General features: G+C 53.4%; 2 protein-coding genes across 3 annotated transcripts; one reads left to right on the top strand and one right to left on the bottom strand.

Annotated features, from left to right (window-relative positions):
• The first annotated feature begins 209 nt into the window (after positions 1-209).
• On the top strand, positions 210-15,809 carry GIPR (gastric inhibitory polypeptide receptor). Its single transcript, XM_031659147.1, has 13 exons — positions 210-785; positions 1,800-1,899; positions 2,480-2,587; positions 4,183-4,286; positions 5,411-5,514; positions 6,017-6,161; positions 9,157-9,316; positions 9,531-9,591; positions 9,918-9,987; positions 10,114-10,202; positions 10,312-10,450; positions 14,887-14,928; positions 15,012-15,809. The coding sequence occupies exons 1-13, from the start codon at positions 714-716 to the stop codon at positions 15,216-15,218; spliced, it is 1,401 nt and encodes a 466-aa protein (XP_031515007.1). The 5' UTR covers positions 210-713; the 3' UTR covers positions 15,219-15,809.
• Positions 15,810-20,276: 4,467 nt separating this feature from the next.
• SNRPD2 (small nuclear ribonucleoprotein D2 polypeptide) lies at positions 20,277-24,957 on the bottom strand. Of its 2 annotated transcripts, none has more exons than XM_009194757.3 (3): positions 24,515-24,957; positions 21,197-21,376; positions 20,277-20,549 (listed from the first exon to the last, which is right to left on the bottom strand). In XM_009194757.3, coding segments are annotated over exons 1-3 (357 nt in total). In that variant the 5' UTR covers positions 24,517-24,957; the 3' UTR covers positions 20,277-20,374. The 2 variants fall into 2 exon arrangements, with proteins under 2 accessions (XP_009193021.1, XP_017808022.1); XM_017952533.2 differs by having other exon boundaries at positions 24,032-24,542.
• Positions 24,958-25,039: the final 82 nt, after the last annotated feature.

The following is a 25,039-nucleotide window of genomic DNA, read 5'->3' as shown; positions in this document are numbered from 1 at the left end:
AGGCATCTGCACACCTAACCCCGGATCCATCGCTTCTCTAGTCCCTCAGTATTTGGATGCTGGAAAAGGGTTGTTCCACTTACTCTGGGCTTTATCTACCCCCAGGGGGGGAAGTTTTATAAGGTTGGGTTCCTATCTGTGCTAGAAAACCCTTTGGGCTTGGAGAGTGGGAGCTCGGATGGGCGTTTCAAGTTCTCCACCAGGCTGTGGGAACTCAGATGGGCGTTTCAAGTATCCCACTAGGGGTTAATGAAAACCTTCAAGTTTTTCAGTTCCCCATAGAAAAGCGGGCTAGGCTGACGGTTTCTACTCCCTCCTCTCCAAGGCGGTCCCCCGGTTCCCAGGAGTCTGTAGGTCCAGACTTGCGGTGACACTGACACTTCCGCCCAACGTAGCTCTAGGGCAACCGCCCGCTCAGCAAACACCCCCCTTCCACCTTTGCTGCCCCAGCAACAGTCAGGGGCGGCCGGGGAATCACTTAAGGGGCCCCGCCCACCACCGGAGTCCCACCCACTCCTGTACCTCTCCCTCCCCGCAGATCATCACGCCTGGGAGTTGGGGGAGCGGGTGTGCTGCCTCGGAGTCCGCGTGTGTGAATCCTTGAGACGGGGTGACGCTGGGGTTGGAGTCGGAGGGCAGAGGTGCTGACCCTGTCCTGGGACCTTCCGGGCCTGATCGCCCCTACACGAACCAGACCCTTCGCCGCCCTCACGATGACTGCCTCTCCGATCCTGCAGTTGCTGTTGCGGCTCTCACTGTGGGGGCTGCTGCTCCGGAGGGCGGAGGTGAGGACGCGAGGAGCCCGAGGAGCTCCAGGCTTGGAGGGAGGTATGGGAACGGTTTTAGGGCTTCCCTCGTCCGGGCGCGGTCGCTCACGCCTGTAATCCCAGCACTTTGGGAAGCCGAGGCTGGTGAATCACCTGAGGTCAGGAGTTCGAGACCAGCCTGGCCAACATGGTGTGGTGTTAGCCGGGTGTGGTGGTGGCCGCCTGTAATCCCAGCTACTCGGGAGGCTGAGGCAGGTGAATCACTTGAGCCCGGGAGGCAGAGGTTGCAGTGAACCGAGATCGTGCCACCGCACTCCAACTTGGGTGACAGAATGAGACCCTGTCTCAGGAAAAAAAGAAAAAAGGCTTCCCTTAGCGCAAAGAGAGTTTCAAGACTGCCCCACTTGCCCAGATTCAAGTTGTTGGGTGGTATTTCGTTTGTTTGTTTTCTTTTTTTGAGACGGAGTTTCAGTCTGTCACCGAGGCTGGGATGCAGTGGCATGATCTCGGCTCACTACAACCTCCGTCTCCCGGGTTCAAGCGATTCTCCCGCCTCAGCCTCTCAAGTAGCTGGGATTACACGGGCACTCCACCACGCCCGGCTAATTTTTGGATTTTTAGTAGAGACGGGGGTTTCACCGTGTTGGCCAGGCTGGTCTCGAACCCCTGGCCTCAAGTGACCCACCCTCCTCGGCCTCCCAAAGTACTGGGATTGCAGGCCTGAGCCACTGTGCCCGGGCCCAGATTCAAGTTTTGATTATTGTTTTCACTCCCTTTTTTTCCCCTCCTGATAATTTCCAGCCACCCCCTCCCCAATTTTCTTGAAGGTTTTCAGTCTCCCATAGCAACTCCATTGGGTGGCTTCCAGGCACCCCACCCCAAAACTTGGAACTGGTTTCCAAGCCACCAAAGACTCCCGAGCAAAACGCGACAGCCCCTTGAAGTCTCTCTGGGGCGCTTCTGGCCCACATGGAACTAGCAGCCTGGGAGCGGGAGTCGGTCTCGGGGGTCCTCCCTTCTTTCTTTTACTAGACAGGCTCTGAGGGGCAGACGGCGGGGGAGCTGTACCAGCGCTGGGAACGGTACCGCAGGGAGTGCCAGGAGACCTTGGCAACCGCGGAACCGCCTTCAGGTGTGACCAGGAGGGCTGGGGACGCTGAGAGGGGTGGGCTTAGAGTGGGCTGGGGTGGGCCTCAGGCAGACGGGCAGCCGCGGAACCGCCTTCAGGTGTGACCAGGAGGGCTGAGGCTGAGAGGGATGGACTTGGGGTGGGCCTTGGGCTGACGGGCGGAGAAGAAATCTCGGGGCGATGTGGGCTGGAGAGGCCCGGGTGCTGACCTGAGCGTGGTGGGAACTGGCGGCAGGACCACAGTTTCTTCGGAAGGCCGGAGAAGCAGCTCGAAATGGGTGGAGCCTTGGGCGGGGCCAGCACATAAATAAACCTTGAAGGGGGCGGGGTTTGGGATGAAGACTGAAGGGCCCCTCCAGGTGGGACGATCTGGGGAGGGGACTTGTTTGGTGGGAGGAGCCCAGGGTGGGGCAGGGAGGAGGGGCGGAGCTTTGAGGCTGGTGGGAGGAGCTTGTGGCCCAGCCGGGACGGAACGCCCTCCGAGTGGGCGGGGCTAGAGCCGGGCTTGGTGTGGCCGGCGGAGAAGCACTGGCCCACTGCGCAGTAGGTCCACTGGGCACCTGGCCCTCATGCCCTCTCCCAGGCCTCGCCTGTAACGGGTCCTTCGATATGTACGTCTGCTGGAACTATGCTGCACCCAACGCCACTGCCCGTGCCTCCTGCCCCTGGTACCTGCCCTGGCACCACCACGGTGAGGTGTTCCCTGGGCCCAGAGCCCTCCCCAGACACAAACAGCTGCTAACCTTTGCCCCCAGACTCCTACATCCGAGTCCCGCAGCTCACCTGCACCCCTCTCCTGCTCTTCTTTGCCCTCTACTCCTTTCTAGCAGGCTGGGTTTCTCCTGTCTGTCCAACCCTGACTCTCTCACATAATGCAGCTTCTCTGTCTCCATATCTCTTTCTATTTGGAGATTTGTCCGCCGGACACCAGCCGAGTGCAGGGACAACCTGCTCATTGCAACTTCTGCACTGCCCAGCTAGCCTCTCCAGCTTCTGACTTCGAGAGCTGGATTACAGGCGTGGGCGCCACCACCGGCTTTTTGATTTTGTGACACAGTCGGTGCTTTGCTGTAGCTGGTCTCGTCCCTGACCCTGGGCGGATCTGCCAAAGTTCTGGGATTGCAGGCGCCACTGCACTACAGTTTATTTGCCTCCCTTCCTGAGGCCTCACCTCACTCAGCCAATGAACAGTCAGCCAGGTAGCTTCATTTTATTTAACTCTGTTTTTTTTTTCTTTTTTTTTTTTTTTTTTTGAGACGGAGGTCTCGCTTGTTGCTCCAGGCAGTACCCTGCTTCCATGCAAAGCCTCCCACCTCCTGGTTCACTTCACTCCTCCTGGCCTCTTAGCCTCCTGGCACCACCACCATGCCCGGATAATTTTTTAGTATTTTTAGTGAGACTGGTTTCACCGTGTTCTGATTCCCACTGATCTCACCCCAGCCTCCAAAGTGCTGGGATTACAGGCGCGGAGCCACTGTGTCTGCCTCGTATTTCTTTTTTCTCCTTTTTTTGAGACAGAGTCTGTTCAGCTCTGCCCATGTATGCATCTAGTTCAGTCGCCCTGAATCTGGGTTCTGTGCCACCCTGCCTCAGCCTCCCAAAGGTGGGATTCAGAGGCTGATGCTAGCCATCCAGCTAATTTTTGGCAGTGACAGAGTCTGCCATGTTACCCAGGCTGATCTGTAAACTCCTGGCCTCCCATGTATCCCTCTCACCCTTTCAGTCTCCCCAAAGCTGCTGGGATTACAGGCCTAGGCTTCGCCCTGTTGTTTTTGTTGTTTTGTTGTTGTTGTTAGAGATTTGACTGGTTTTGTTGCAAGGCTGGAATGCAGTGGCGTGATCTGCCCACTGTGTTCCCACCAGGCCCAACCACCCACTGCAGCTCCTGCTATTGGGATCATAGGCATGCTTCAGCTTAATTTCTGTATTTTTAGTAGAGACAGGGTTCCACCATGCTGGCCAGGGATGGTCTCCGCCCTGACCTCCTGATCTGCCTCCATCAGACCTCCCAAAGTGCTGGGATTACAGGCATGAGCCACCTGCACTGCCTTTAACTTTTTGTATGTCAATTTTCCCATAAGCAAAAATCTGTGCTTACATATTACCACCCATGGGCTTGTATGAATATTAAATTAATACATATAGCATGCCATATAAGGGTTTATCATCATCATCATCATGGTCACCACTTCTGCTCTCTCCCTCTCTGTTATTGTCTCACAGTTTGTCTTTCTGTATTTATCTCTTTCTCTGTGTGCCTTAATTCGCTCTCTTCTTTCCCCACAGTGGCTGCAGGTTTCGTCCTCCGCCAGTGTGGCAGTGATGGCCAATGGGGACTTTGGAGAGACCACACACAATGTGAGAACCCAGAGAAGAATGAGGCCTTTCTGGTAAGAAGAGGTGAGGGCTTCAGGTTAGGAGTCCAGGGAGAGAAGGAAAGGCAGTAGATTCAGGCAGGGCCTGAAATCCCTTGGACTATTCAGAGCTCTGGGTTGTAAGTGAGAGAAACTCAACTCAGACTTGCTTCCAAGAGCGAGGCAGAAAGATGTATTGGCTTCTGTGATGGAAAACAGTAAGATGGCTGGGTGCTGTGGCTCATGCCTGTAATCCCAGCACCTTGGGAGGCCAAGGAGGGTGGATCACTTGAGGTCAGGAGTTTGCGACCAGCCTGGCCAAGATGGCAAAACCCCGTGTCTACTAAAAATACAAAAATTAGCCGGGCGTGGTTGTGTGCCCCTGTAGTCCCAGCTACTCAGGGGGCTGAGACATGAGAATTGCTTGAACCCAGGAGGCAGAGGTTGCAGTGAGCCAAGATCGTGCCACTGTACTCCAACCTGAGTGACAGAGTGAGACTCCATCTCAAAAAAATAAATAACTAAATAAAAGAATGCTCTAGTTGGGCTGAGCTCAGTGGCTCATGCCTGTAATTCCAACACTTTGAGAAGATGATTGCTTGAGCGCAGGATTTTGAGACCAGCCTGGGTTACATGGTGAAACTCCATCTCTACAAAAAATACAAAACTTTAGCCAGGAGCAGTGGCTCATGCCTGTAATCCCAGCACTTTGGGAGGCCGAGGTGGGCGGATCACGAGATCAAGAGATTGAGACCATTCTGGCCAATATGGTGAAACCCCGTCTCTATTAAAAATACAAAAATTAGCTGGGCATGTTGGTGCGCACCTGTAGTCCCAGCTACTCTGGAGTCTGGGGCGGGAGGATCGCTTGAGCCCTGGAGGGCGAGGCTGCAAGGAACCATGATCCTGCCAGAGTACTCCAGGGCAACAAAGCAAGACTATATCTCAAAAAAAAAAAAAAAATATCTGGTTGACTGGTCACATGCCTCGTGCCCTGGAGCTGAAGGGTGGAGTCGGCCCTTCTCAAAAAAGGGTAAGCTGTTCCCCAAGAGAACATAGGGTATTTGGGCAGAAACAAAGAGCAGAGGTCCTTCCAGTCTCTCTCTGGGCCTGGGGCTTCGAGCCAAGCCTTGTTCCCTTCCCCTTCTCGCCCCCCCCAGGACCAAAGGCTCATCTTGGAGCGGCTGCAGGTCATGTATACCGTCGGCTACTCCCTGTCTCTCGCCACACTGCTGCTAGCCCTGCTCATCTTGAGCTTGTTCAGGTGGGACTTGAACCCTGAGTGGTGGCGGCAGAGATGTGAGCTCGGCTTCAGTTTGTCCAGTAAGATGGGGTGGTCTGGTTCCACCAGCTCCAACCATCCACTGGTGGTTCTATGGGGAGCAGTGGGGGTGGTTAAAGGAGCTCTCTTTGGTGGCTGATGCCTGTAATCCCAGCTCTTTGGGAGGCCAAGGCAGGAGGATCGCTTGAGTCCAGGAGTTTGAAATCTGGCTGGGCAACATAGTGAAACCTTGTCTCTGCGAAAAATAAAAAATTAGCTAGGCATGCTGGTGGTGCACCTGTGGTCCCAGCTATAGTGGGGCGCTGAGACAGGAGGATTGCTTGAGCTCGGGAGGTTGAGGCTGCAGTGAGCCCTGATTGTGCCACTGCATTCTAGCCTGGGTGACAGAGTGAGACCCTGTTTAAAAAAAAAAAAAAAAAATAGAGCTCTGTGTGGCTGAGGGCAGCTCTCCAGGGGCCCCCAAACTGCCTTCCAAATTCCCTAGGCGACTACATTGCACTAGAAACTATATCCACATCAACCTGTTCACGTCTTTCACACTGCGAGCGGCGGCAATTCTCAGCCGAGACCGTCTACTGCCTCGACCTGGCCCCTACCTTGGGGACCACGCCCCTGTGCTGTGGAACCAGGTGGGCATCCTCCTTCCGTTCCTCCAAATGGGAATCTTGCTTCTCTGGTGGGACCAGGACGTTCTCAGTGCATTTCCTATCTCCTACACTCTCACAGTTTATCTGAGCTGGGAGGGTCCCTCTCCAAATGTGTCTTGGGGTAGGGGATCAAGACACATTTGGAGAGGGAACCTCCCAACTCCGCCTCATTGAACTCTCCCAGCCTATCACTCCCATATTGGAATTTTCCATTCCTCTCCCTCATTATCTCACCCATCATTGAACTTTTTCACCAATGAGAGAATCCACCTGCTGGAGGTGAGGCATGGCAGGATACAAGAAAGTAACTGGGGACTGGGATGTGGTAGGTGCCAGTTTGTTACTAGGAGAAAGGGTGGGAGAGGCTAGAGGCTGGGAGTAGACGTGGTGAGAGCTATCTAGTCGAAAGTTGGACCATACCAATTGTTAAGAAGCCATAGTGGATGGGCGCGGTGGCTCACGCCTGTAATCCCAGCACTTTGGGAGCCGAGGCAGGTGGATCACCTGAGGTTGGGAGTTCAAGACCAATCCCGACCCCACACACATGGGAGAGAAACCCTGTCTCTACTGGGTAACACAAAATTAGCCAAGGTGGTGGCACATGCCCAACACAGCTACTTGGAAGGTTGAGGCAGGAGAATCGCTGAACCTGGGAGGCAGAGGTTATGTGGTGAGTCGAGATCAAGGGCCATTGCACTCCAGCCTCGGCAAAGACAAACCTGCCCTAAAAAAAAAAAAAAAAAAAAGCCATAGCACACACCAAGTACAGTGGTCAATGGCCTGTAATCCCAGCACTTTGGGAGGCCGAAAGGGCAGATCACTTGGTGTGTCCTGAGTTCAAGATCAGCCTGGTCAATATGGTGAAACCCCATCTCTACTAAAAATACAAAGATTAGCCGGGCATGGTGGTGCGCACCTGTAGTCTCAGCTACTCAGGAGGCTGAGGCAGACGAATCACTTTGAACCTGGGAGCTGGTAGATTGCAGTGAGTTGAGATACGCCACTGCACTCCAGCCTGGGTGACAGAGCCAGAGTCTGTCACAAAAAAAAAAATTTCAATGGTGCGGTGGCTCAAGCCTGTAATCCCAGCACTTTGGGAGGCCGTGAGACGGGCGGATCACGAGGTCAGGAGATCGAGACTATTTCGGCTAACACAGGTGAAACCCCCGCCTCTAGCTAAAAAACATACAAAAACTAGCCGGGTGAGGCAGGAGCGGCACCTGGGTAGTCCCAGCTACTGGGAGGCTGAGGCAGGAGAATGGTGGTAGACCTGAGGCTGCTTGCAGTGAGCTGAGAGATCCGCCACTGCACTCCAGCCTGGGCTTATGGCATTGTGGTCTGCCCAAAAAAAAAAAATTTTTTAAAGCCACAGCAGCCGGGCGCTGCGGGTTCAAGCCTGTAATCCCAGCATTCTTTGGGGAGGCCGAGACTGGTGTGATCAATGAGGTCAGGAGATCAAGACCATCCTGGCTGGCACACGGGTGAAACCCCCGGCTCTCATCGGGTAAATACAAAAACTAGCTGGGCGAGGAAGGGCGCTTCAGGTCCTGTAGCCACTCAGGAGGCTGAGGCAGGAGAATGGTGTAAACCCTGGGAGGCGGAGCTTGCAGTGAGCTGGAGATCCCGCCACTGCACTCCAGCCTGGCGACAGAGCGAGACCTGCCTCCCCAAAAAAAAAGCAGCATGGCCTGTAGAAGTGTGGCTCATGCCTGTGATCCCAGCACTTTGGGAGGTTGAGGCATGAGTTGCTTTCTGCCCAGAGAGTTCAAGACCCCAGCCTGCACATAGCAAAACCCCATCTCTACAAAAAACATGCCAAAAATTAGCATTTAACATGTAGGCCCGTGCTGCCTGTAATTCCAGCTGAGATGGTAGGATCACTGAGTCCAGGAGGCTGAGGCTGCAGTGAGTTGTGCTGCTGCGACAGCCAGTGCAATCCAGTGAGCAGACCGAGACCCTGTCTCAAAAAAAAAAAAAAAAAAAAATGGTTTGGATTATCGTTGGCTCACAAATAATTCCAGCACTTTGGGAGTACTGAGGCAGGCAGGTTGAAACACTGGCCTGACCGGGACAGTGAAACCCCATCCTGCTGGGGTGCAACACAGAGTTTGTATTTTGGTGGGGTGTTTGCCTCAGAACCCAGCTGGGAGGGCTGGAGGCAGGCAGAATTGCATGAGCTGAGATTGTGCCATTGCACTCCAGCCTGGGTAACAGAGCAAGGCTCCATCTTAAAAAAAAAAAAAAAAAAAAAAAAAGAGGAAGCCATAGGGCAGGAGAGTCCATAATGTGGGTACTGGCAGGAGAGTTCAGTTCTTAGAAGGAGCTGGGGTGACCAGTGACAGAGGTCACATTTTGGGGATCTAGGGGGAACTGATGGCAATGATGGAAGATACCCATTTTTTTTTGTTTTTTGTTTGTTTTGTTTTTCTGAGACGGAGTCTCAAAAAAGAAGCGGATTCCTTTTTTTTTTTTTTTTTTTGAGACGGAGTCTCCTTCTGTCGCCCAGGCTGGAGCGCAGTGGGGCAATCTCGGCTCACCGCAACTTCCGCCTCCTGGGTTCAAGCAATTCTACTGCTTCAGCTTCCCAAGTAGCTGGAATTACAGGCGCCTGCCACCACGCCCGGCTAATTTTTGTATTTTTAGTAAAGACGGGGTTTCACCATGTTGGCCAGGCTGGTCTCCAACTCCTGACTTCAGGTGATCCTCCCACCTCGGCCTCCTAAAGTGCTGGGATTATAAGGCGTGAGCCACCGTGCCCAACCAGATACCAATTGTTAAGGGGTTCAGAGTGGGAGAGTCCATATAGGGAAAGGGAATAGGGTGAGAGAAACCAATCACAGATACCATTCACTGGGGACACAGAGTGGAAGCACCTTTGATGGCAAGAGATGGGGTGGAAGGGCGATCAAGGTTGGGGGAGGTTCGGAGACACCCAGGCAGCGCTGACTACCTCTCTACCGGTCTGGCCACTCCCTAGGCCCTCGCTGCCTGCCGCATGGCCCAGATCGTGACCCAGTACTGCGTGGGTGCCAACTACACGTGGCTGCTGGTGGAGGGCGTCTACTTGCACAGTCTCCTGGTGCTCGTGGGAGGCTCCGAGGAGGGCCACTTCCGCTACTACCTGCTCCTCGGCTGGGGTGAGCCCCGATCCCGTCCCCCGCCCAACCCAGCGCGCCTCTCCTCGGCTCCCCCAACTGCCCTGCTGGTTGGCCTCTGGGGGTCTCCTCCCGTCTCTAGGCTTCTGCCTCCCCCACCCCGACAGAGGAATTCCGCGGGTCTTGGGCCTGGCGGGGCCCGTGAGCGCGCTGACAGCTGCGGCGGGGTGGGGGGGCGGGGTTGGGGTCTGCACAGGGGCCCCCGCGCTTTTCGTCATTCCCTGGGTGATCGTCAGGTACCTGTACGAGAACACGCAGTGAGTCGCAGGGTCTGGGGCGGGGCGTGGGAGGTGGGCGGGGCTTTGAGGGACGTGGGCGGGTTGTGATGGAAACGTGGGCAGGGTCGGAAGGCTATTCGGTGCTGGGGGTACGTGGGCGGGATCCAAAGGAATGGGGAGCTAGGAAAGAGAAAGATTGTAAGGGCAACCGGCAAGAGGAGGGAGTGGGACCTGGATCGTAATGGGCGGGACCTTAGAGAATGTGTGTGGTCTCAAGTGCGGTGGGCGGGGCCTAGCGAGCAAATGAGCTTGGTGATCGGTGAGTCTAGTTTTTCTCTCTCTTAGCTCTACTCCGCCTTCCTCAGGTGCTGGGAGCGCAACGAAGTCAAGGCCATTTGGTGGATTATACGGACCCCCATCCTCATGACCATCTTGGTAGGATCGGTCCCGCCTCCACCAGGCCGTCCTCAGGGATTTCCCATTCTGGGAAGTGGGGTGCCACCTCCTCCTCCCCCTCCAGAATGGGATCGCGGCTGGCTCAGCCCTTATCTCTCCCCACAGATTAATTTCCTCATTTTTATCCGCATTCTTGGCATTCTCCTGTCCAAGCTGAGGACACGGCAAATGCGCTGCCGGGATTACCGGCTGAGGTGAGGGCATGCGGTGGGGACCGAGGGGAAGGGGCCGGGTGCGAGATGGGGAACCAGGGCTGAGATGGGGAACCAGGGCTGCAGGATCACTGCTGCCCTCTCTCCCCAGGCTGGCTCGCTCCACGCTGACGCTGGTGCCCCTGCTGGGTGTCCACGAGGTGGTGTTTGCTCCGGTGACCGAGGAACAGGCCCGGGGCGCCCTGCGCTTCGCCAAGCTCGGCTTTGAGATCTTCCTCAGCTCTTTCCAGGTGCTCAGGCAGTGTGCAGGAGCTCCATCCTTCCACCCAGGGCCTCCTCCCCAGAGGGGCACGAGAGCTGCGGTCGTTCTCTGGTGCAGCCACTGAATGGGGTGTGAAGATGAGATTTAGTTCGTTCATTCATTCATTCATTCATTCATTTTTTTTTTTTTTTTTTTTTTTGAGACGGAGTCTCGCTCTGTCGCCCAGGCTGGAGTGCAGTGGCGCGATCCCGGTTCACTGCAGCCTCTGACTACCGGGTTCAAGCGATTCTCTTCCTCAGCCTCCAGAGTAGATGGGATTACAGGAATGTGCCACCACAGCTGGCTAATTTTGTATTTTTAGTAGAGACGGGGTTTCACCATGTTGGCCAGGCTGGTCTCCAACTCCTAACCTCACTCAGGTAATCCACCCGCCTCGGCCTCCGGAAGTGCTGGGATTACAGGCATGAGCCGTGGCGCCCAGCCCGTTCATTCATTCAATACAAAATACTAAGATAGGACTTTCCTGGGCTGCGGGGAGCAGCAGGGACCGGGACAGGAGATTGGCAGCCCCAGCAGTGCTGCCTGCTAGTGAAGAGTGAGGGCTTTGAGGCTGGACACAGCTGGGGCCAAATTCAGGTTCTGTCACTTTCTAGCTGTTTGCCAGCTGTGTGACCTTCACCTCAGGGTTGAGAGTAGGGAGAGGTAAGTGAAGTGCCAACGTGCAGAATCTAAGGAAAGATTCATTCCAAAATTGAAAGCCCACCCTACACTTGCTTGATTTACCTGAGTCCCCAACCTGCTTCACCTCATTCAGCCTCAGTTTTCTCATTTCTAAAGTGGGGACAATACCAGCCTCACTGGACAAGACTGTTCATTCATTAAATTCAGCAAAAAATTACTGAGCATGTATATATACTCAGCACTTCTCCAGGCTTATCACAGGGATATAGCCAAGAACCAAACGATCCCTATCCTCCAGTGGGAAAAACACACTGAACACACTATAGAAGTAAGGCATACAGCTGGGTGTGGTGGCTCACACCTGTAATCCCAGCTTTTTGGGAGGCCAAGGCAGGCGGATCACCTGAGGTTGGGAGTTCCAGACCAGCCTGACCAATATGGTGAAACCCCCTCTCTACTAAAAAATACAAAAATTAGCCAGGTGTGGTGGCAGCTGCCTATAATCCCAGCTACTCAGGAGGCTGAGGTGGGAGAATCGCTTGAACCCAGAGGGTGGAGGTTGCAGAGCACCAAGATTGTGCCACTGCACTTCTACCTGGCCACAGAGGGAGACCATGTCTCAACAAACAAACAAACAAAAAAGAAGTAAAGCATATAGAATGTCAGATGGTGAGATGTGCCTAGAGGGAGAATGAAGCAAGAAAAGAGATGACGAGTGTCCACTGAGGGATGGGGTTACTGTTTTATTTATTTTTATTTTTTTAGAGATGAGGTCTCCCTCTGTTGCCCAGGCTGGAGTGCACGGGTGTGATCCTAGCTCACTGCAGCCTTGGACTCCTGGGCCGAAGTAATCCTCCTGCCTCAGCAATCCTCCTGCCTCAGCCTCCTAAGTAGCTGGGAGCTCAGGAGCAAGCCATCACACCTGACTAATTTTTTTTTTTTTTGAGATAGAGTTTCACTCTTGTTGCCCAGGCTGGAGTGCAATGGCACGATCTCGGCTCACTGCAACCTTCGCCTCGCAGATTCAAGCGATTCTCTTGCCTTAGCCTCCCAAGTAGCTGGGATTACAGGGGTGTGCCACCATGCCCAGCTAATTTTTTTTTTTTTTTTTTTTTGAGACAGAGTTTCGCTCTGTCGCCCAGGCTGGAGTGCAGTGGTGCAATCTCAGCTAACTGCAAGCTCCACCTCTTGGGTTCAACCAATTCTCTGCCTCAGCCTCCTGAGTAGCTGGGATTACAGGCACCTGCCATGACTCTCGGCTAATTTTTGTATTTTTAGTAGAGATGGGATTTCACCATCTTGGCCAGGCTGATCTTGAACTCCTGACCTCATGATCCACCCTCCTCAGCCTCCTGAAGTGCTAGAATTACAGGTGTTAGCCACCTCGCCCAGCAAACTTTGTATTTTTGGTAGAGATGGGGTTTCTCCATGTTGGTCAGGCTGGTCTCAAACTCCCGACTTCAGGTGATCCATTTGCCTCAGCCTCCCAAAGTGCTGGGATTGTGCATGAGCCACTGCACCCAGCTGTTTTCTTTTTTGATATATAGTCTCACTCTGTCACCCAGGTTGGAGTGCAGTGGTGTGATCTCAGATCACTGCAACCTCTGCCTCCTGGGTTCACGCAATTCAGCCTCCTGAGTAGCTGGGATTAGGCGTGCACCACCACACTCGGATAACCTTTGTATTTTTAGTAGAGTTGGGGTTTTACCGTATTGCCCTGGCTGGTCTTGAACTCCTGCCCTCAATTGACCTCCCGCCTTGGTCTCCCAAAATGCTGGAATTACAGGCATCAGCCACCACGCCTGGCCAAATTTTTGTATTTTTTGTACAGATGGGGTCTTGCTATATTCCTCTGGCTTGTCTTGAGCTCCTGGGCTCAAGTGATCCTCCCACTTCGGCTTCCCAAAATGCTGGGATTACAGGTGTGAGCCACCATGCCTGGCCAGGTTGCTGTTTTAGGTGGGGTCAAGGGAAAGCATTTCTGAGCAGACACTGGAACAGAGACCTGAAGAACGTGAGGGGACAAGCCAGGTAGGTATTTGGGGGAAATGTTTCAGGCAGGGAAATACCAAGGAAAAGATCCCTGAGGCAGGAGAGTAGCTGGCGACAGGGAGGAAGACCAGGGTGCCTGAAGCATGGGAGCCAGTAGAGAGGCTGTGAGGAGATGAGGACAGAGAGGTGAGGGGCCTCGGGGGGCCAGGTGAGGACTTCGACTTTTCCTCTGCTTGAAGCAGGGGCCATGGGAGGGCTCTCAGCAGAAGGATTTGGTCTGAGTGAGATTTTTTTTTTTTTTGAGACTGGAGTCTCGCTCTGTCGCCCAGGCTGGAGTACAGTGGTGCGATCTCGGCTCACTGCAACCTCCGCCTCCCAGGTTCAAGCAATTCTTCTGCCTCAGCCTCGTGAGTAGCTGGGATTACAGGTGCCCACCACCATGCCCGGCTAATTTTTTTAAAAATTTAATTTAATTTAATTTTTTTTTTTTGAGGCAGAATCTTGCTCTGTCGCCCAGGCTGGAGTGGCACCATCTCAGCTCACTGCAAGCTCCACCTCCCAGGTTCATGCCATTCTCCTGCCTCAGCCTCCTGAGTAGCTGGGACTACAGCCGTCTGCCACCATGCCCAGCTAATTTTGTTTTTTTATTTTTAGTAGAGATGGGGTTTCACGGTGTTAGCCAGAATGGTCTCGATCTCCTGACCTCGTGATCCTCCCGCCTCGGCCTCCCAAAGTGCTGGGATTACAGGTGTGAGCCACCATGCCTGGCCAAGACTCCCATTTCTACCAAAAATAAAAAATTAGCGGCCGGATGCAGTGGCTCATGTCTGTAATCTCAGCACTTTGGGAGGCCGAGGCAGGCGGATCACCTTAGGTCAGGAGTTAAAGACCAGCCTGACCAACATGGAGAAACCCTGTCTCTACTAAAAATACAAAAATTATCCAGGCTAGGTGGGACACACCTGTAATTTCAGCTACTCAGGAGGCTGAGGCAGGAACATCGCTTGAACCCGGGAGGTGGAGGTTGCCCTGAGCTGAGACTCTACCACTGCACTCCAGCCTGGGCAACAAAATAAGACCCTGTGTTAAAAAAAAGAAAAAAAAAGTTAACTTGTGTGGTGCATGCCTGTAGTCTTAGCCACTCTGGAGGCTGAAGTGGGAGAATCCCTCTAGCTCAGGGGTTGAGGTTGCAGTGAACCATGATCACTCCACTGCACTCCAGCGACAGAGCCAGACCCTGTCTCAAAAAACCAAAAACAGGCTGGGCGTGTTGGCTCACGCCTGTAATCCCAGCACTTTGGGAGACTGAGGCGGGTGTATTGCCTGAGCTCAGGAGTTCAAGACCAGCCTGGGGAACATGACAAAAATTCTGTCTCGGCCGGGCGCGGTGGCTCACGCCTGTAATCCCAGCACTTTGGGAGGCGGAGGTGGGCGGATCACGAGGTCAGGAGATCGAGACCATCCTGACTAACACGATGAAACCCATCTCTACTAAAAATACAAAAAAAAAAAAAAAAAAAATTATGTCTCTACTAAAAATACAAAAATTAGCCGGGCGTGGTGGAGGGCGCCTGTAATCCCAGCTACTCAGGAGGCTGAAGCAGGAGAATCGCTTGAATCCGGGAGGTGGAGGTTGCAGTTTGCCGAGATCGCACCACTACACTCCAGCCTGGGCAACAAGAGCGGGATTCCGACTCTTTAAAATAAAATAAAATAAACGGGGAGGGGGCGCGGAGGCGGTTACAGTCCTGCCCCCACCAGCGATGTAACCCCCCGCGCCTCCTCTGGCAGGGCTTGCTGGTCAGCGTCCTCTACTGCTTCATCAACAAGGAGGTAGGAAGACCCCCGGCCGCCGCCCCCGCCCTCTGGCGGCAGCGCCGGGTACGGCGCAGCCTCTGAGCGCCATCGTGTCGCAGGTGCAGTCGGAGATCCGCCGTGGCTGGCACCACTGCCGCCTGCGCCGCAGCCTGGGCGAGGAGCAGCGCCAGCTCCCGGAGCGCGCCTTCCGGGCCCTGCCCTCCGGCTCCGGCCCCGGCGAGGTCCCCACCGGCCGCGGCTTGTCTTCGGGGACCCTCCCAGGGCCTGGGAATGAGGCCAGACGGGTGTTGGAAAGTTACTGCTAGGGGGCAGGATCCCTGTGTCTGTTCAGTTAGCATGGATTTATTGAGTGCCTACTGCGTGCCAGGCCCAGTATGGAGGACGATGGGGAAATGGTGAAGGAAACAAAAAAAAAGGTCCCTCCTGGAGATGACAACTGAGTGGGGAAGACAGACCGTGAACACAAAACATCAAGTTCCACACACGCTATGGAATGGTTATGAAGGGAAGTGAGAAGGGTGCCTAGGGTGGTCTGGGAGGTGTCTCCAAGGAGGTGACATTTAAGCCATCCCCCAAAGAGGTGAAGGAGATCGCTTTGGGGAGAGCTGGAGAACAGGATTCTAGGCGGAAGCGACAGCATAGGCAAAGGCCCTTAGGCAGGAAGGCGCTCAGCCTTGGCTGGAGTAGAATTAAGTCAGAGCCAACAGGTGGGGAGAGAGAGAGAGAAGTGGGCAGGGGCACACAAGTTGGGATTTCATTTCAGGTGCTTTGGAGATTCTTAGGAGTGTCCCTTGGGGGTAATATTTTATTTTTTAAAAAATGAGACAGGATCTCACTGTTACTCAGGTTAGTCTTGAACTCCTAGGCTCAAGTAATCCTCCCACCGTGGGTCTCCCAAAGTGCTGGGATTACAGGCATGAGCCACTGTGCGTGCCTTTTTTTTTTTTTTGAAAAGGAGTGTCACTCTGTCGCCCAGGCTGGAGTGCAGTGGTGCAATTTTGGCTCACTGCAGCCTCCATCTCCCGGGTTCAAGCCTCCCAAGTATCTGGGATTACAGGCACCTGCCACCATGCCTGGCTAATTTTTGTATTTTCAGTAGAAAGGGGGTTTCCCCACGTTGGCCAGGCTGGTCTTGAACTCCTGACCTCAAGTGATCTACCCACCTCTGCCTCCCAAAGCACTGGGATTACAGGCATGAGCCACCACACCTGGCCCAAGTGGGCTAATGTTTTAAACAGATCCTTCTTGTCTGCCCTGTAGGAGGACAAATTGACAGGGGCAGGCGTGGAAGCTGGAGCCCAGAAAGGAGGGGACTGCAGGTGGGAAGTGACGGTGGCCGGACCAGGATGGAGGCCACTGAGGGGTATGAAGCAGTCAGATTTGAAGCTGTTTCAGAGGTGCAAGTGAGAGAATTTCATGAAGGATCACAGGAGGACACAGCAGCAGAGAGGACTCCTTGGTTTCAGATGGAGGAGAGACGAAAGATAGGGAGATTGGGTTCGCAGAGGGTGAGAACCAGGCACGCTCTCTGGAAATGTTAGGCTGGCAGTGTTTGTAGGACACCACAGGACAGGACACTGAGTGTAAGGGTCTGGCGCGCTCAGGAGAGGGGCGAGCTGGAGATAGTAATGTGAGAGGCACTGAGTCCTGAGAGGGTGATTTGGTGTGGACCGGAGCACAGGTGAGGCAAGGCAGGCCTCGCGGCTGAAACCTTATATCCAGAGCAGTCAGGGCCGCTGCTGGCTGCGGAGTGAGGACGCATATCCCCACTGTCCTGAGATGGGCGGTCTCTGGGACCTGGGAGAATGAGGGGGCATGCTGACAGTCTCATTATAGCTGGACCACCTGTACATACACCCACAAGACCCTCACCCCTAAATTCTCCCCCTACACATATGCACACTTCGTTACTGTGTGGGTGTTGTTGAACATTTTCCCTGGGGTCCGTGGCTCCCTGGACCAATGTGCCCCAAAGCTGAACTCACCCTTTTCAAGCTTATGGCCCTGCTGCCCGCTTCCCCTTTCCCCCACCTTGTGGGTTCTCATGGGGTGGGGGCCTCAGGGCAGGCCCTTGTAAATAAAGTATAAGAAACAGTTGCTTTTTCTCTTTCTTGGGTAGAAGCATCTTGTTGGCAGCGTCACAAAGGGAAATGACTGAGGCAGGCTGCCTGGTGGGGTGCGGGCCCATGGTGGCTTTGCTCAAATTTATCCATGTCGCTACGAAAACGGGACACCTGCTGCCACTGTCCCTCCTTCCTGAGAGAGTCCCCAGGTGGCCATGTCACATGTGATCTCTGCGACATATACGAACGGATGGTACCTGCATCCTTGGGTCGCCTGACATGCCCATGAGTGACACTTAGGACCCTGCCTGGTGCTGGTGTGTGGGCAACACTGGGCCAATTTGCCCAGGGCTATTCCTGCCACCTCTGCTTTTATTTCACCCTCTAAAGGCGGACGCAATGGAAAGCATGTGGGCAGGAGGTGAGGAAGGAAATTCAGACAAGCTGAGCAGAACGGCCAGGACTGGAATCTTGGGTGCCAACCCGCAAGGTAGGGAAACTGATTTGCATTTCCCAGTAAGTACAGGTCAACACCCAAGAAGGCAGGCAGGAACAGAACCTGGACTGTGACTCCAGGGCTCTGTTACTTTCTGCATCAGAACCAAACCCCGGGTGACCTCCTGTGGCATGCCCATTGTCCCAACTTTACAGATTAGGACACTGCAGCTCCATCTTGCTACCCAAGAGTTCAAACTTTTTCCGGAGGACCTGACTCCCCGGGTTTGGAAATAGTACCACTGTTTCCCAACTGGGTGACCCTGAGCAAGTCGCTTACCCTCTCTTGGCCTCAACTATCTCATCTATAAAATGAGATCACTTAGGACGGGCGTGGTGGCTCATGCCTGTAATCCCAGCACTTTGGGAGGCCGAGGTGGGTGGATCACGAGGTCAGGGGTTTGAGACCAGCCTGGCCAACATGGTGAAACTGTGTCTCTACTAAAAATACAAAAATTAGCTGGGCATGGTGGCAGGTGCCTGTAATCCCAGCTACCTGGGAGGCTGACGAAGGAGAATTTTTTGAACCCAGGAGGCGGAGATTGCAGTGAGCCAAGATGGTGCCACTGTACTCCAGCCTGGGAAACAGGGTGAGACTCCATCTCAAAAAAAAAGGCCGGGCGCGGTGGCTCATGCCTGTAATCCCAGCACTTTGGGAGGCTGAGGTGGGCAGATCACAAGGTCAGGAGATCGAGACCATCCTGGTTAACACAGTGAAACTCCATCTCCACTAAAAATACAAAAAATTAGCCAGGCGTGGTGGTGGGCGCCTGTAGTCCCAGCTACTCGGGAGGCTGAGGCAGGAGAATGGCATGAACCCCGGAGGCAGAGCTTGCAGTGAGCCGAGATTACCCCACTGCACTCCAGCCTGGGCGACGGAGCGAGACTCCATCGCAAAAAAAAAAAAGGAGAGCTCCAGTATCTACCCCACAGATGGCTGTTTCCAGTTAGATGTAGTAAATGCACACCTTTATAACCCCATAACCCACTGCTTTCTGTATATCAGGTCTCTCTCTGCTGCAGGGTCCCAGCTCTGCCACAATGCTCACAGTGTATCTCAGGCCATGCCTTTCTTTTCTTTTGTTTTTCTTTTTTTTTGAGATGGAGTCTAACTCTGTTGCCAGGCTGGAGTGCATCCATCAGGCTGGCATGCAGTTTCACCATGTTGGCCAGGATGGTCTCGATCTCTTGACCTCGTGATCCGCCTGTCTTGGCCTCCCAAAGTGCTGGGATTACAGGGTGTGAGGCACCGCGCCTGGCCTCAGGCTGTGCCTTTCACAGCTCAGAGTGGGCCACACATCTCACTGAGTGCGCACTGACCTCAGGGCTGCAAACTCTTGCACCTTTCAGGTGTTTGCCTATATCCAGAGGACACAGACATAGGCAGAGACAAAGATATGAGGGGAGGGCCTGCTGCAGTGGCTCACACCTGTAATCCCACCACTTTGGGAGGCCGAGGCAGGAGGATCACTTGAGCCCAGGAGTTCAAGACCAGTCTGGGTAACATAGCGAAATCCCATCTCTACAAAAAGCTGGCAGGAGGATCACTTGAGCCTGGGGGGGTCAAGGCTACAGTGAGCCATGATTGTGCCGCTGCACTCCAGCTTGGCAGACAGAATGAGACCCTGTCTCAAAAAAAAAAAACAAAAAAAACCCCACAAAGATATGGGGAACACACGGTGTGTGTGTCAGAGCAACACAGGGAACTTCCTTATCCCCCCGCAATATATATACCACCTCACCGCCTCCCTTTCCCACCTCCATCTATCTCCCCATATTTGTCAGAGAATTCCTCTCAAGGGTAATGCAGTTGAATCTGAGGGGCAGCAAAGCTCAGGGGTGAAGCCACAGGCTCAGGACGTGAGTTTAAATCACAGTACCACCACTTCCTGGCTGGTTTGCCCCTGGAAAGTGACATCGTCTCTGTGTCTCAGTTCCTTCTTCTGGAAAAGGGGGAGAATAAATTAACAGGCTCACCCCAGAGCTGTTGGGAGGATGTTTGAAAAGCGCTAAGCCTGGCCTGATACCTAAACAGCTCAGCAAAGCTGACTGCTTTCTTTTCTCTTTCTTTTTTCTTTTTGAGAGGGAGTCTTAGAATCTGTTGCCCAGGCTGGAGTGCAGTGGTGCAACCTCAGCTCAGTGCAACCTCTGTCTCCTGGTTCAAGCTATCCTCCTGCTTCAGCCTCCCAAGTAGCTGGGACCACAGGTGTGCGCCACCATGCCTGGCTAATTTTGTATTTTTAGTAGAGATGAGGTTTCACCCCGTTGGCCAGGCTGGTCTCGAACTCCTGAGCTCAGGTGATCCACCCGCCTTGGCCTCCCAAAGTGCTGGGATTACAGGCGTGAGCCACTGCGCCTGGCCCAATCTTTGTATTTTTAGTAGAGACAGCATTTCACCATGTTGGCTAGGCTGGTCTTGAATTCCCAATGTCAGGTGATTTGCCCGCCTCAGCCTCCCAAACTACTGGGATTACAGGTGTGAGCCACCATGCCTGGCCCCAAAAGATATTTTGGTCAAGCGAGGCCAATTCATTTTAAGAGGCAGAGAAGAGAGCAACAGAGTGACAAGGAGAAGCTCAGAAAGATTAAAGCAGGAGAACTAAAATGTTCTCCAGTGCCACAACTGGGTGCTCATTTCCATCCAACCTGTTCGCTTTGCGGAGGGGGAAAGTGAGGCCTCGATGGGGCAGAGCGAGGGCCTCTCCACTTGCTCACGGGTCCTGGTCCCAGCATTCAATTTGATATTAGCTGCCTCCCCCAAGCCCTCCTGAATCCACCCCACTCACAAGGCTCTGGGAACACATACCACTAGAAAAAAAACACAGAGCTTTATTATTCTCAACACCAATGGCAACGGTCTTCATAGGACAAGAGAGTGAGTTCTGTCGATGGATAGGCAGCCCCTACTTGCCGGCGATGAGCGGGTTCCGCAGGACCACGATGACCGAGTCCCCGCGCAGGAACATCTTGGAGATGTAGCGGTCTTTGTTGACTGGCTTGGATTTCTTCTTGCCCTTGCCGCTCTTAGGGACCTCAGTCCACATCTCCTTCACGTTCTCCAGCACCATGTTGCAGTGCCTGGTGGGGAACAGGGAGGGGAGGCACTGGGTGTGAGGGGGGTGCCTCTGACAGCGCTGCCTGCTGCTCGCCCCCTCCAGCAGCATGGCTTGGGGAAGGGTGCAGGTGCTAGGCTGGATGACCAAGTTGCCAAGGCCAATTCTGCCAGTTCTTAGGTTGAGGCTGAGGCAAAGGACTGCACCTCTCTGTGCCAGTTTGTTCATCTTTAAGAGGGAAGACAATCACAGTACCTTCCTCACAAGGTCGTTGAATATTATCTTTTTTTTTCTTTTTTTTTTTTTGAGACAGAGTGTCGCTCTGTTGCCCAGGCTGGAGTGCAGTGGTGTGATTTGAGCTCGCCGCAACCTCTGCCTCCTGGGTTCAGGCAATTCTCGTGCCTCGGCCTCCTGAGTAGCTGTGCACCACCACACCCGGTTTTTATATTTTCAATAGAGATGCTGTTTCACCATGTTAGCCAGGCTAGTCTCGAACTCCTGACCTCAGGTGATCCACCTGCCTTGGCCTCCCAAAGTGCTGGAATTACAAGCATGAGCCACCACACTGGGCCATACACCCCAGGCGTCTGAGAAACCTTTGAGGTCTTCAGACTGGAGCTAGGGCAGCCTCTCTAGGCCTGCACAGAACACCTCCCAGGACCCAGCACTCACCTATCGAAGGCCTTCACGCGGCCCAGGAGTTTCTTATTGTTGCGACAGTTGATGAGCACTTGAGTGTTGTTCTTGACTGACTGAGTGAGCACAGAGAGTGGACCCGTGTTAAATTCCTCCTCCTCTCGCTTCTGCAGCTCCTCTGGGGTCATCTCACTCTTGGGCTTGTTGAGGAGGCTCCTGCATGGACAAACATGGAACCCACAAGTGAGAGAGGCTGGAGCTGTGAGGATGGGTGGTCAGGGCCTCAGCCTCAATGTCTCCCCAGCCTTGTCCCATCACATCCGTCCTGTTCAGCCTTCTGAGTATCACCAGCTGGATGCCTAACAGACATTTTCTTTTTCTTTTCTTTTTTTTTTTTGAGACAGAGTCTTGCTCTGTTGCCAGGCTGGAGTGCAGAGGCATGATCTCGGCTCACTGCAACCTCTGCCTCCTGGGTTCAAGCGATTCTCCTGCCTCAGCCTCCTGAGTAGCTGGGACTACAGGCATGCGACTACAGGCACGCGCCACCTCCACGCCCAGCTAATTTTTGTATTTTTAGTAGACAGTGGGTTTCACCACGTTGGCCAGGATGGTTTTGATTTCCTGACCTCGTGATCCATCTGCCTCGACCTCCCGAAGTGCTGAGATTACAGGCGTGAGCCACCGCGCTCGGCCAGACATTTTCAACTCTGCATGTCTCAGGTCGGGATCCAGATCACCCAACCACCGAAGCCTACCCTATCCACAGTGTTCCCCATCTGCCTTCTAGTTCTCTGGGCAAAAACTCTTTGTCAACTTGATTCCTCTTTTTCCCTCACATCCTACAATAAATCTGTAGGAAGTGGCCATTTCTTACCATGGCCTAAGCCTCTGTCATCTCTGACCTGGAATCTTTCTGGTCTCTCTGCCTCCACCCATGTTCCCTGACAGTCTGTTCCCTGACAGTCTGTTCTCCACAGAGCGGTCTGAGGGGGCTGTGCTAAAACCTAAATCATAACATGTCACTCTTCAAAGCCCTCCCAGGGGCTGGGTACGGTAGCTCATGCCTGTAATCCTAGCACTTTTGTGGTGCAGAGGTTGCGGTGAGCTGAGATCGCACCACTGCACTCCAGCCTGGCAACAGAGCAAGACTCCGTCTCAAAAAAAAAAAAAAAAAAAAAAAGAAAAGAAAAGAAAAGAAAATGTCTGTTAGGCATCCAGCTGGTGATTCACAAGGCGGGTGGATCACTTGACGTCAGGAGTTCGAGACCAGCCTGGCCAACACAGTGAAAACCCATTTCTACTAAAAATACAAACAAAGCAAAAACAACAACAACAAAAAATTAGCCAGGCATGGTGGTGCACGCCTGTAATCTCAGCTACTTGGTAGGTTCTGGCAGAAGAATCGCTTGAGCTCAGGAGTCGGAGATTGCAGTGAAGCGAGATCATGCCACTGCACTCCAGCCTGGGTGACAGAGCGAGACTCTGTCTCAAAAAATAAATAAATACAAATTAGAAAATACAAAAATTAGGCTGCGTGCGATGGCTCATGCCTGTAATCCCAGCACTTTGGGAGGCCAAGAGGGGTGGATCGCCTGAGCTCAGGAGTTCCAGACCACCTAGGGCAACATGGTGAAACCCTGTCTCTACTAAAAATACAAAAAAAATTAACCAGGTGTGGTGGCGCATGCCTCTAGTCCCAGCTACTTAGGAGGATGACGCAGGAGAATCGCTGGAGCCCCAGCAGCGAAGGTTGCAGTGAGCCAAGATTACACCACTGCACTCCAGCTTGGGTTACAGAGTAAGACTCCATCCCCCCCACCAAAAAAAAGTAGCTGGGCATGGTGGCACATGCTTGTAATCCTAGCTACTTGGGAGGCTGAGGCAAGAAGATCACTTGAACCCAGGAGACAGAGATCGTGCTACTACACTCCAATCTGGGTGACAGAGCGAGATTCCATCTCAAACAAACAAAAGAAAATCCTCCCATGCCCCCCGCCATCTCAGTGTAGAAAGTAAAACCCCGGCCAGGCACGGTGGCTCACGCCTGTAATGCCAGCACTTTGGAAGGTCGAGGCGGGTGGATCATTCGAGGTCAGGAGTTTGAGACCAGGTTGGCCAACATGGCGAAACCTGGTCTCTACTAAAAATACAAAAGTCAGCTGGGCATGGTGGTGGGTGCCTGTAATCCTAGCAACTCGGGAGGCTGAGGCAGGAGAATTGCTTCAACTCGGGAGGCAGAGGTTGCAGTGAGCTGAGATCGCACCATTGCACTCCAGCCTGAGCAACAGAGCAAGGCTATGTCTCAAAAGAAAAAAAAAAAAAAAAGATTTTTTTTTTCCTTGGGAACAAAAAGTTTCATTCACTGATGTATCCTATGTGGCTTAAGCAGTGTCTGATACATAAACATTCAATGTAATATTTGGTGCACTAATAAATGAGCAAAATCATGCCAATGACTCGTTATCCCTTTAAGTTGTGAATTAGGTCGAAAACGCATCTGTCTCCAGCTCAAATGATCAGGAGAAGTCCCTTATTTCAAATCATTATTTCTAAAAGTCCTAACTTCCCTTCCCCAGTATTCGTTTTGATTTCTTTTGTTTCGTTTTGAGATGGAGTCTTACTCTTCGCTCAGGCTGGAAGTGTGCAGTGGTGCAATCTCGGCTCACTGCAACCTCCGTCTCCCGGGTTCAAGCGATTCTCCGGCCTCAGCCTCCCAAGTAGCTGGAATTACAGGGGCCCGACACTACGTCTGGCTAATTTTTGTATTTTTGGTAGACATGGGGTTTCACCACAATGGCCAGGCTGGTCTCAAACTCCTGACCTCAGGTGATCTGCCCGCCTCGGCCTCCCAAAGTGCTGGGATTTACAAACCTGAGCCACCGCGCCCGGCCTCCCCCAGTATTCGTTAAATCGCTGCCCCTTAACATTCACTTCAATAGGACTAATTATCTAGGACCCCCCTCCGTTATCGTTTAAAATATGTTTTTCATAATTAAAAAAAATTTTTTTTTTGTAGAGACGGGGGTCTCGCTATGTTGCCTAGAGTAGTCTCGAAACTCCTGTGTTCTAGCGATGCTCCCGCCTTGGCCTACTAAAATGCTGGGATCACAGGCATGAGTCCCCGCGCCCAGCCCAGCGCGTTATCTCATAAAGCTGTCCCCTCTCCCGAAGTCACGATGCGTCAAAGGCCCCACGCCCGTTCTCAAACCCATCAGGAGAAAAGCAGGACGCTCCATCCCTAAAACATCTGCCCCGTCCCCCACCCCCCTCTCTGCTCAACCCTTCCCACCCTCAATCGGTCAAAATTTCCACCCTCAACCTCCTTCCCGCCGCCTAAGCCTAGCCCGGTCTCACATGATGGTCACTAAGCTCTCCGTTCACTCCCGTTTCCTCCGCGTTGCTGCAGCCTGAGGCGAGAGAGGCGGGACTTCCTCTTCCTGCGACCCACTTCCGTTGGCGCCTGCGCAAAGCCAACCAGTAAGTGGAGGCGTGGCCTGTTGCCATAGCATTGCCCACCAACGGTGCACAATGAAAGAATAAAAGCCTCGGTTAGGGGTTCGAGGCCAGTCAGAACCACACGGGGCAGATGTTTATGACAATGAAGACAAAAGGAAAGGCGGTCTGATTCAAACCGTTTCGTTGAAGAATGGTACAGGTTGAAGGAGGGAAATGACAAACTATTTCCAAATGCCCGCCGGCTGTGACTTCGGGGGCGCGGCCTCCGTTGAAGCCAATCCGCTCCTCGCTTCGGAGACAGGCACCGCCCCTCTTCCCTCTGGGACGGGTTATTGACGTATCTACTGATCTTTCCGACCCTGCGCCACCAATCCCCTGCCTACATCCGGGAGGGGCATGGACCTGCGCCCGAGAGATTGAATA

Source organism: Papio anubis, chromosome 20 (genome assembly GCF_008728515.1).
Source record: "Papio anubis isolate 15944 chromosome 20, Panubis1.0, whole genome shotgun sequence".
Classification (NCBI taxonomy): Eukaryota; Metazoa; Chordata; class Mammalia; order Primates; family Cercopithecidae; genus Papio; species Papio anubis.
This window is presented reverse-complemented; position numbering and strand designations above follow the sequence as displayed.

What these genes read in the sequence shown, in the direction of transcription:
- GIPR (XM_031659147.1), top strand. Translation starts at nt 714, where the DNA reads ATGACTGCCTCTCCGATCCTGCAGTTGCTGTTGCGGCTCTCACTGTGG. An exon ending in CTCATCTTGAGCTTGTTCAG is followed by an intron (nt 5,515 to 6,016) that starts GTGGGACTTGAA and finishes CAAATTCCCTAG; the next exon opens with GCGACTACATTGCACTAGAA. An exon ending in CCATCCTCATGACCATCTTG is followed by an intron (nt 9,988 to 10,113) that starts GTAGGATCGGTC and finishes CTCTCCCCACAG; the next exon opens with ATTAATTTCCTCATTTTTAT.
- SNRPD2 (XM_017952533.2), bottom strand. Translation starts at nt 24,087, where the DNA reads ATGTTAAGGGGCAGCGATTTAACGAATACTGGGGGAGGCCGGGCGCGG. An exon ending in GGCCGGGCGCGGTGGCTCAG is followed by an intron (nt 21,377 to 24,031) that starts GTTTGTAAATCC and finishes TTGTCCATGCAG; the next exon opens with GAGCCTCCTCAACAAGCCCA. An exon ending in CGCGTGAAGGCCTTCGATAG is followed by an intron (nt 20,550 to 21,196) that starts GTGAGTGCTGGG and finishes GTTCCCCACCAG; the next exon opens with GCACTGCAACATGGTGCTGG.